The sequence below is a fragment of the Tetrahymena thermophila genome (assembly GCF_000189635.1).
Source record: "Tetrahymena thermophila SB210 genomic scaffold scf_8254181, whole genome shotgun sequence".
NCBI lineage: Eukaryota > Ciliophora > Oligohymenophorea > Hymenostomatida > Tetrahymenidae > Tetrahymena > Tetrahymena thermophila.
The window spans coordinates 36,979-49,319 of NW_002476082.1; the positions used below are offsets into that span (position 1 = coordinate 36,979).

General features: G+C 23.3%; 2 protein-coding genes across 2 annotated transcripts; one reads left to right on the top strand and one right to left on the bottom strand. All coding sequences in view use genetic code 6, as the record gives it.

Annotated features, from left to right (window-relative positions):
• Positions 1-556: 556 nt before the first annotated feature.
• Positions 557-7,180, bottom strand: TTHERM_00930820 (WD domain, G-beta repeat protein; the record flags this gene model as incomplete). The annotated part of the gene is made up of 1 exon (XM_001025746.2): positions 557-7,180. One exon carries the CDS (start codon positions 7,178-7,180, stop codon positions 557-559), a length of 6,624 nt encoding a protein of 2,207 aa, XP_001025746.2.
• Positions 7,181-8,996: 1,816 nt separating this feature from the next.
• Positions 8,997-12,339, top strand: TTHERM_00930810 (cullin family protein; the record flags this gene model as incomplete). Its single annotated transcript, XM_001025745.2, has 7 exons — positions 8,997-9,139; positions 9,479-9,995; positions 10,513-10,807; positions 10,935-11,129; positions 11,188-11,360; positions 11,414-11,989; positions 12,064-12,339. The coding sequence occupies 7 exons, from the start codon at positions 8,997-8,999 to the stop codon at positions 12,337-12,339; spliced, it is 2,175 nt and encodes a 724-aa protein (XP_001025745.2).
• Positions 12,340-12,341: the final 2 nt, after the last annotated feature.

Sequence of the window (12,341 nt, forward strand, 5' to 3'; positions counted from 1 at the left end):
TTACATAATTAATCATTGCAATTAAAATAATAAATTATACCATTTAATTTTACAATTAATACCAATTAAATATTCTTTAATTAATTGTGTTTTTTAATTTTCTTTTATATGCTTCATATGCTATATACTCATTTTATCTATATAATTTCTTGAGTTCCATAATTAAATCTGAAAACAGTCTTAATATAAAAATCACAAACCTTACTTTTTAAAATTTCTTTTTTAAATTATTATATAATATGCGCCTAATGAATCCATTGATTAAATGCTCAATTGGCGCATAGAGCACCTCTGGTCACATTCACTAGTTTTTAATTAGGAGAAATGCTAAACTAAAAATATAAATAAATATTCTTTTAAAAAATAAATTTAAAATTAAACAAAATAAATTTAACTTTTAACAAACAATCTTTACAAATCATGGATAAATTTTTGCAAATATGTATAAATAAATATGTTGACTACTTTAAAAATATTCTTAAAAGCTTTTTAAAAAGAGAAGAATGTAGGAGGTTATGATAAAGTAGTTTTTTGTTAATTTATATTTATCTAGATTTCATAATAAATATTTGCTGTTAAATTGTTCCATAACCATGATATATTTAGATTAACCACCAAATGCTAAGTATTTTCCATCCTAAGAAAAATCAATTGAAAGTACATAACTGGGATACTCAATTGTGCCTTTTAATTAAAAACCATCCTATTCACTCCATATTTTGCAATCTTATTCTGAACCAGTTACTAGGTATTTACTATCAGGAGAGAATGTTATTGATGTTACTATCCCAATTTGAGAATTTTAAATCATTTAAAATTAGTTTTATATAGAAAATACCTAATGACATCTAAATAACTTATTATTACCTCTAGCTGCAAGATATTTTCCATTGTTAGAAAAAACAGCAGAGCTAAATGGTTAATCAATTTTGTAAACCACTTGAAAATTTTTGTTTACATCGAATATTTTGAGAGAACCTATTACTATACTGCAAGTAACGAGATATTTATTATCAGGAGAAAAGGAAAGTGAATTTACAGATAGAACATCTAAAGAGTCTTTTAGCTTAAAACCTTTTGAATACTCATATATTCTGCAAAATGATATTGAACAAGTTGCTAAATATTAATTACCTTTAGCAGAAAAAGCAACTGATTAAATAGGATCTTAATGATCTTTTAATGTTACATAAAGTTCAAAATTGTTGTCTACTTACCATACTTTGCAAGTTTCATCTTTAGAACCTGTTACCATGTATAAACTATCAGCGGAAAAAGCAACTGAAGTTATATACCCAGAATGATCTTTTATGGTTTTTATTAAAGAGAAATTATTTTCTGAATCCCATATTTTGCAAGTTTTATCATTAGAGCAAGTTGCAAGATATTTTTTATTTGGAGAAAAGGCAATGCTATTTATTTATTATGAATGACTTTGTGTTTGACTAATTGCTTCAAATCTATTTTGCATACTCCATAATAAGCAGTTTTTTTCTGATGCAGTGGCCAGATATTAGCTATCAGCAGAAAAAGCAACTTAAAAAACACGTTTATCTTTATTTGGTTTGAATGTTTGAATCAGTGAAAAATTTTCTAAGATGCTCCATATTTTGCAATCTTTGTCATCCCTAGAACAAGTAGCTAAATACCTTCCATCTGCTGAAAAATCTATAGAAGTTACATGGCAATTAAATCCTTCTAAAATATGAGTAACTTAAAAGTTTTTTTGAGCATTCAATATTTTACAATTATTATCTTCAGAACCAGCAGCTATATATTTGCTATCAGCAGAAAAAGCTATACATTAATTCCAATTGTCATTTACTTCTATAATTTGCTCAAAATTTTTCTCGACATTCCATACTTAACAATTTTTAGTTCCTGTTGCAAGATATTTACCATTTCTAGAAAATACAGCTGAATGAAAATAAAATTTATTTTCAATTTAAGTAGCTAATTCAAAATTCTTATTCAAATTCCATATTTTGCAAAATCTATCATCTTCTCCACAAGTTGCTACATATTTTCCATCATATGAAAAAGATATTCCACAGATACATAATTCATGTACCTTAATTGTTTGAATGAGTTCAAAGTCTTTCTCTACATTAAGTATTTCAATTACTTCTTTTAAGCCAAATATTAAATACTTTGAATCATGAGAAAAAGCTGCAGATAAACCATACGTTTTGAAATTGCATTCCATAGTTTTTATTATTTAGAAATCTTTTTCTATATCCCATATTTACTTATTTTCAGAAATTGTTGTCATGTATTTCCCATTTGGTGAAAAAGCTACTACTCTAACATTATCTGTATGACCAACTATACTTATCTTTATTTTAAATTACTTTTATACATCATATATATTGCAAGTAAGTCTCTTAGTACAGCAAATAAATGATTACATATCATCAGAAAATGCAATAGCTGATACATAAAACTTTTAAAATACGTATTTAAATTCCTTAAATTTGTCATTTATATCCCATATTTCGACTTCACCTGACTTAGAAGCACTTGCCAAATATTTATTATCAGAAGAAAAGGCAATGCATGTTATAAAATAACGATGTTCCCTTATATTTTTTACCATTTCAAATTAGTTTTCTGCATTCCAAATATAAATTTCTGAATCTCTTTTAAGAACTGTTGCAAGAAATTTACCATCAGGAGAAAATTAAGCAAGGTGAGTTTCTTTTTCAAATTCTGTGATTTATTTAACTAAGGAATAGTTTTCATTTATTTTATTATAAATGTTTATCGTATTTTTATCCTGTGTGACTAACAGCTTACAGTCGTATGAAAGGGTTAATAAACTTCCACCTATCTCTAATTTGTTAAATTTAAAATCTAAATTTCCAATATAATTTTCATCATTTGCACAGGAAACTGCAATTTGATTATTTATAAAATCAATATTTTTAATAGTTTTATAAAAATTTTTTATTTTATGAACTTTAAAATCGGTTAGATTAATCAAAAATACTGTGATTATTGAAGCAATCACAGCATAATCATTAGAACACTTTTTAATAAATTTAATAGGTGAACATGTAATCCTTTTAGTTTATTCTAAAATTAAAATATCATTATGCATCTTATACTTTGTTATTATTCCCCACTTGCCTACACCTATAACGCTATTGCCATAGAATATAACTGACGAAAATCTGAATTAGTTTTCATTTGAAAAGACTTACTGTAAAGAGTCTAAAATTGCTTCACTTGTGTTTGAAGATTCGATAGATCTGCTATCCATATTCACAATGACAGAATTATTTAAATTACATTGATCCAATATTAGGCTATAATGTCTATAATTCTAGTTAAACAATGTAGAGAGCGAACACTATTTAAGAATTAAATCTTTAAATAAAAATCTCGATATAAATATGGCAGAAAGTAAATTGGAAGATCCACAATCAATTAAGCTCTTTTAATCATACTTTTCAATGTATGATTTTCTTATATATTGAATATATCTATTATTTTTCTCTATTTGATCAAAATTATAATTTTAATAGATATCACAATTCTTTTTATCTTATTCTATCAACTAAAAGAGTTTAAGTAGAATTTGTTATTCTGATAAATTTTATCCTCTTTACATTATTTATATTTGGTTGATGTTAAATTTTTAAAGCGTTTCAATTGGTAGTAGATGAATGTTTTCTTTGTGTATATCAAAATCAAATTTCATAGCCCTTGCTGCAAAATATTCAAAAATAGTTTTATGCCTGAATTCTAATTCATATGATAAGTCTTCATCTTGCTTTTTTTCAATCTCTTTTTGCTCTTAACTTTAAGGTTCACTACCTTCTTATTCTTCTTCTTTTTTAGAACTTTCTTATTCCTATGTAATTGATGTTCTAGCTATCACTCTTGAGTCAGCATAGTTGTTCAAATATTAGGTAAGCCTTTCTGTCTCTATATTATTAGCTTTCAAATTGCTTTAAACGTCCTCTCTTAGAGAAAATTTAATTGAGTTTCTTGTAGTAGTAAGGAAATTTAGTTTATTTCCTTTTTACTTGTATATATGAATAGCCATCGCTTAAAAGTATTCAAAGTGAGACAAAAATACTATTTCGAGTTACTCTTAGTTTTCTTCTGCTTTTAAATTTTACTATCCAATAAAAACTTATGCCGATTTTTTAAATGTTTTTTAGAAAAATAATTCTTATATTTAAGTCTGGTCTTTAGCAGTTCTAAAAATATTCAAAATATTTTGATCATTGAGATCTAAATCTAATATCATCCTTGTTGTCAGATATAAGTTAATTGGGAGTTTGAGCAATTGAATAAACTGTTTGTTTTCAAAAATTGTTTTCTAAAATCTTTCATATTACCATTAATTTTTTTTTAATTGGTTATCCTTCATTAATTTAACTTTAAACTTTTCTAAATAAAGTTGGATATCTTTGTCCTATATTTTTTAGAGTTCAAGGATAGCATAAGAGTTACTTTAAATTGAATTATCTGATTCATCTTCTATGCTTAAATATATTTGCGCATCTTAGACAGATATTTTATCTAATCTAGAAGTAACTATCACAATGGTGTTGACCCATTATGATATTTTTAGCTTATTAAAGACTTTGAAATACTTTCCAGTATACTCATCATATCCATCTAACATTATTAATTTATTCCTCTCAGATTTTTTTAATATCTCTATTTCACTTGATTTAAAGTTTTAAGATAATAAATACTTTTCAATAGATGGCTCTTCTTTATCTAAAAAGCTGCACTTCACAATAAGTGGAATATATTTTGCTCTTTCATCTTTTACATATTCAGATTCGTTATTTAACAACTCATATTCTAGTTTTTTTAACAGCATAGATTTTCCAGATCCTCCTTCTGCAAGGATAGATAACATTTAGCAAGGGAAAGAATTGGAAATAATTTATCCATTTGTTTTTTCTTAGCTTTACTAGGCTGTTTTAACGTAGTTAGGGATAAGGAATTTATCTATAATTTACTGTAAGACATCCATTTCTTTTGAATTTGTACTGAGACTATCTTACATAAATATTTTATTTCCTTCTTTAAAGATTGCTCTTTGTTTAATATATAAATTGATAGCCTCAAGCAAAGCATCATCCTTATGCGCAAGTTTGTTTTGATCTTATCTTTATTTCACACTCGCCTCCCATAATTAAAAGAAGTTAATTGCTAGTAATCTTGGTATATCTTCTTCTTTTTAAATGTCATTTGTGATCTGATTTACTTACTCTTCGTTATTTACCAAGGTACTAAGTAAACTTTTAGATTCTTTTGATTATTTAACTATCTCTAAGTAATGTTAATCCATTTTATCAATAAATTCTTTCATTTTATGATTTCCTTTATAAATAATTTTGACTGACATTTCTTTTTCTTGCAAATAATTTATGCATAAATCTATCATAATTTTGTGATGCTCTTCTTCCTATTAATCAAAATATTCTATGATTTCAGCAAAATGCAACAACAATTATGCTTTTTAGTATCTAAAATGTTCATTTGTAACGATTTAACTGGCAATATTCTTTAATGCATAATCAACAACACCATTCTTATATGGTCTCAATTGAAGTAAATTCACAAATTTTAAGATTAAATCTTACTGATTGAGGTCTTTTAATTTCTGAGAAAATTCTTTAAAATTATCATTACTCTTTTCTTTACCAAGCAAGTAATTTAATTGCATATAAATAAAAAGAACAAGCTCATTATTTTCTTTATTTTTATTTTGAATTTTCTCTAATTCTTCTAAATAGAAAATAATTTCAGATTGCTTATCAGTCAAATTGTCTTCTTTAATAATATCAAACCTGCTAAACCATAAAGCACATAGTTTTTAAGATAAATTACCGGCCGTGTAATCTGCATACATTTCCTTTGACTATTAAAATGCAGTTGAAGAAGTTATTTCTTCATAAATTAACTTCACCTCTTTAATTGTTTTTTTGATATCATCTAATGTTAATTATGTTAAGTTTTTTATAGCGCCGGCAATACTTACGAATCCAGCACCAAATTTAGCAAGTTGAATAATTTTTTCAGCGATCTTTGAAAAAGTACTCTAATTAGCTTTATCTAAACCTATTCTTTGAGAATTTAAAGCAATTAAAATATCAAAGTATTTGTACAAATCAAGTACAGGATAAATTTTTCGATTTTCTTTGCAATAATTTTAGAGCTCTTTTAGTATTTTATCTATTCTATTAATATCTTTTTACAAGCTTTGTTTATTCTTGACTTAAATGACAATCAGCAAATAATTCATTATCAAATTGATGAGATCAATTACCTTATCTCTCTGTATTTGTTTCACAATAGACTCTCTAAAGCGATAGAGACTCTCTTCTATCGCTAATCTAATATAAAGTTCTATTTCATCATCTTTAACTTAATCTACTTTAAAATATTCTGCATAATTCGTGTTAAAATCGATAGCTTTAATTTCTTGAGATTCTTCATTTTGTTAATTATTTTTTTAATCGAAATTATAATCTTTCTTTAAAGATTATAATTAATCAAAGTCAAGCTAATCATTATTTTTTTTTAATCCTTTTTGGATATTTTATGGGCTGATTGCATCTTCATCGCTATTCTTTGGTCTTGATGTTCCACAACCTCCACCTAACAATTTAAAAGACTTTTTAGTAATATTAAAAGAGTCAATTTATGAATTAATCCTTGATTATTTTTTAAAGATAATTGTAGATGCATTTGATTTCATTTTGTTTATCTTATTTATGAGATTACTTCTTTATATTTATGATAGCCCAACAGCTTATTACTTCATCTCCATTACATCTGGAGTTTATGTGCCTCTCAAGTTTGAAAAATAAACCTGTCTGAGCATTTAATGTTGATTATTTAGCAAAGCGCCTTCTTCTTATAAGTTTTAAGTTAATCTTTAAGATATATTCCCCTTTTAAGCTTTGAAGTTCTACAATAACAATTATTTAGATTCAACTTAAGCTATTTTCTTTTAACCTTCTTCTATTCCTTGATCTATTATCTATAACTCTAGGTCTTTGGTATTTATATCTTATTAAGGATATTGAAATTCGTCTAAGTTTATTTTGATAAACATTTAATTAGTGGTTTTACTTTTATTTATCTACCTTTTTATTGTATAGCATTTAGAAGAACTTTGAATTACTATATCAATTCTAGGAACCATTTTTGTGATTATTTATTATCTTTTTTTATTATTAAGTTGTTCAATCTAAATTTTTGGAATTTAAACTAAAAAAATATTTGTGGATTTTATCTTACACAAAATCCCCATTTGATTGATTCTTAATAAATTTACAAAAGATATCAATGCGCTATTTGTAATTTACTAGTTACACTTCCAAATTATTTAACTATGTATAAACCATACAAATTATAGCTGGGTGGAAATACATTAAATTTTTAAAAATGTATTATTTTACATAGTTTAATTTTATATCTTTTTTAAAAAATAATTAGAGATTTTTTAGTAACAATATGCTATAAATTTTGTAAACAGTATTATTTTTGATTAATGAGAATTATTTGATATCAAAGCTTAAAGATAAGAACTTTATGAGACTTTCAATATATTTTTATTTGATAAGGAAAGAAAAAAATTGCGGCTATTAATTGAATTTTTAAATTTCTATTAGCTATTTATCCTACACTAATTTTCTGATTACTTTTTATACTTAACTTCTATTTTTGTTTCTTATCTATTTCAAATAAATATTAATTAATACATTTTTAATATATTAACTATTAAGTAATAGCCACTGTTTAAATATTTGTAACTAAATACTATATATTTGATAAAATAGATGAAAACAATAATAATTAATTTTGCTCTTTCGTCGATTGAAACAAAAAAAAGTTTCATAAAAGTTAAAATAGATATTCAAAAATAGTAACATTGTAATGTATAAGTAGACAATAGAGATAATAATAGCCATTATTCCGATATCCATTAGGTGGAATGAATTATTTTATTTTAATGTAAAGAATTAATTGCTTCAAATTATTTTATACAAAAAAAGAATCAAACTTTTTAAATATTTCAAATTTAAAAATAAAATGTATTTTATATGGATTTAAAAAAATTCAAAAATGAAAGGAAAAATTAATTAACCATTGATTTAAAATCATGAGCGTAATTGTTAAATTTAACTCAATATTATTAATAAGTAAAGTATATTCAAAAAACCTGTTAATTTTGGCATTGATATTTTTGAATTTGATCATTATTTATCAAAATTAAATTAAAAAAATACCCTAAAATGAATGAATAATCATTTAAAAATTAAAGTTTAAGTTCAAATATTCTAAATGAATATCTTTAAATGATTATTTTACAATCTTAGTATTTTGAATAATTGTTAATTTTATATTCTATTTCTATAAATTTATTTGGTTTAAAATATAATTAATCATAAATATTTAAATAAATACACTATAATTACTCAAACATTAGATGCTTCTAATTTAAGAAGGTGTTTGTTCTATTTTAATGAAGTAGTTAGAATTTAAGTAATTCATAGAATTTAGAATTTATATAATTTAGAATTTTTAGAATATTTAAATTTTGAGATCACTGAACATTATTATAATTTCAAAGGAATATTAATTTAACTTTATTATAAATTAATAGCTAAATATTTTTAAATTATTTTATCCTTATTTATTTTTTTTTATTAATAATAAATATTAGACAAAAAATTAAATCATGTTTTAGCACATCAAAATGAGGACTATACAAATATATGAACGAGTATGATATTAATATGAGAGAAATCTTTAATAAAAATATCTGTTAAAAGGATCAAATTTTTTAATAAGCATTTCATTTTTAGTTGATATTAATTATTATTTATTTTTTTTAAGGATTTTTCTAATTTAAAAGGTTTAAGAAGAATTTTATTTTTAGAATTATTTAAAAAAAATTTAGTAAAATTAAAAATAAGAAAAGGAAGCAAACATTATAAACGCAACAGTAAATAGCTATGAGTGTTTTTTAGCCAATTTCTGAAGAAGCCACTAAATACACCCTTAATCAAGCTACAAAACTTCTTGAAAAGGTTACATGTAGTTTTAGAACAGGAAAAATTGATGAGAATTCATTTTATGAATTTTTCAAGTTGTCAGCGTAAGCAAATATATTATAGATTCTTTCATTGTTTTGTTGTATTATAATAAATTTATTTGTCTTTAATAATAATTACTTCTACTTCATTTAAAAAGCAAACTTTTTTAATATTAATAAAATTATTAAATAGACTTTGAAGCATTTAAAATCAAAATAAATAGCTTTATTTTATTTTAAATCAAATATTTTTGGCAAAATATTTTTTAGAATATGCAAATTATTTATTTTTATATAGAATTTTTAACATTTTTTGTATATTTTTCTGCCTAAGATTTAAAAAACAAAAAAATAATTTAAAAAAATTTAAATCATTAAAAACATTATTTCTTAAAAATAAAGCTAAATTCGTAGCTCCAACTATTTTAAGCTCATTTTAGCTTGGCACTATGAATAAATTTTGAACTTTGTTAATGCCATAAAAGCTGATTTATAATCTAACATCAATTTAGAAGTGGAAGAATAAATTAAGCTCATTTCTAAATACTATAGCTGCTTTTAGATTTTTGTTGTTTAGATCAAGCAATTTTTACTAAGTATCGAAGATTTTTTATACAAGACTCAATTGTGGACAACAGTATTCAAAAAAAGTTTTGAATATTTCCGTAAAGAATTTGAAGGTTTAAAGGAAATTATGATAGAAAAAATATTTAAATTGATTGAAAAAGCAAGAACAAACTATGTGATTCCTAATGAAGAACTTAGTAGAGTTATCTAAATTATTATTGATCTAGATTTTAAAAAGGACATCAAGATAGAAAGAGATTTAAAAAATAATGAATTGAGAGTAATCAGTGATTCTTCTACTGATAACTCAAAAAATTATATCTAACTATTCAAAAATCCTTTCTTGGAAAAGGTAAAAAATTCATTTCATCAATTGAAATTACATTTCACTTTTTATTTTATTTAATCAAAACAAAAAAACTGTTTTTTTTATAAATTTAAATTTGCAAAATTTTCTTATAAATCTAATTATATTTTACTTACATAAAGCATTGATATTTAATTCATTTATCAAGATTTAATCTAAAACGTAATTATTTATTTTTAAAAAATTCCAAAGAAAAAATTATAATTTTTGTTAGATTAATGATTCAAAATCTATGAAACCTATTTAAACATATTTGGTTTGATTACAAAACAAATGCAAAAATATATGTACAAAAAAATCAAAATAATTAAAAAATTTATCCATTAACAAAGTCTTAATATTTTTTAAAAATTATAATCATTATAAATTCTTGTTTCATATAATAAAAAAAAAATATTAATTTGGTTTCATCTTGTCAATGTTTTAATTAATTTTTGAGAATACTTACTATTTTTTTCAAAATCAGTCAATACTTTTAATCTTTTAAATTTAAAATATTTAGACAAAAAACCATTTTTAAAAACTAGCCTCTCTTTGGGCTGGTATGAATGATGTAGAATATTTTAATTTGGCTCTGCAATATATAAAAAGAGAAGAAGAAATTTGCTACCCATTATTAATTAATAACACAAAAGAAACAATTATGGATGCTCTACAATTAAAGAGTAGGTTGTAGCTTTATTATCAATAGAAAATTTTTAAGCCTGTATTTGAATCTGCTTAAAAAAAGATTACTGACTATTAATCTGAAGAAAAAAATAAAGCTTATTCGAAAAAGAATTTTAGAGACTTGAATCGTAATATTCAAAAATTTCTTTCTTTTTTTGTGATTATTTAAAAATAAATGACCTTCACCATAAATAAATTAACAAACAAAAAACTATTTGAAAAAAAGTTAATCATTTTCATAAATATTAAAAAAAGAGAAAATTGCAACTGAGTGGGTTCATGATTTGATTCAAACTAAAAAATATGTTGAAAAATAAATCCCAAATGAGGATTTGTTATTTAATTTAGCACATTAAGAAGCAATAGACAAGACTTTCTAATACTGTTTAACTGAATTTAAAAATGCTTCTTAGCTTTTACTACTATACTGTGATTATTTTATGAAATAAAGTATTATTTTTATTTACTATGAACTAACTTAAGTAAAAATCATTATCATTATTATTAGATTTATCTGATGAGGAATATGAGAGAAGATAAGCTGATTTTAATACTATCTTTGTTTATATGTAGTCAAAAGATGAATTTTTGCAGTACTATTAGTAAGCCTTGTGTAAAAGATTAATTTGTTTTAACTTTAAAAGCATTGATGCTGAATATAAAATGGTCACTCAGTTCAAGGTTACTTTTAACATTCAATATTAGAATAATTAAATTAATAATTATTTCAATAGAATTCAATAGGCGTTCACACTACCGTAATTAGATTTCAAAATATGCTCACTGATCTTAAAATTAACGAGCAGTATAATAAAGAAAAGTTTTAAAATGATGTTTTAAAGATTTACATACTTAGTTCAGTTGCTTGGCCTCTTCTAAGAAATGAATAAGATAACATTATTTTCCCCTCCTCTTTTGTTGGCTTGATAAATTAATTCACTTATCAATACAACTAAATTTATAATAAAAGGAAAATCTATTGGCTATTAAATGAAGGTTCAGCTGAAATCAATTTCATAAGTGATAATATGGATAACTTTGGAGGTAAGTATATTTTAAGGACAACTTCGTATCAAATGTTGATCTTAATGAAGATGAATGAGAAAGATCAATTCACAGTCAAAGATTTAATGGACTAAACTGGAATTAATAAGTACTCATTTGATAGCAATCTAAAATAGCTAATTAAACTCAAAATTTTGAATTGTAGTGAGAATGATAAATATACTGAATTCTCTGAAATAAAAATTAATACTTAGTTTTATTCCACTAAGAAAAGTATTCTTTGTTTGCCTCATGCTTCTGTTTCAGTAATTTAACATTTTACTCATTTATTTATATTTTGTAATTTATCTCTGATTAATATATTAAAATTTATTTTTAGACTTAATAGGATGATTCAAATATTTCTAGCATTTAGACTACAGTTGAATAAGAAAGAACTTAAATTATTAAGGCTTATTTAGTTAAAATTATGAAGATTAGAAAAGTTATGGCTCACAATGACCTTATTAAAGAATGTGTTGAATTAATTAAAAAATGCTCTCGTACCTTCGAACCTTGTTTTCTTCACATAAAAAACTGTATTGAGAATCTGATTGAATAAGAATACATTAAACGCATAGAAAATGATTACAAAAAATATTAATATGTGCAATGAAA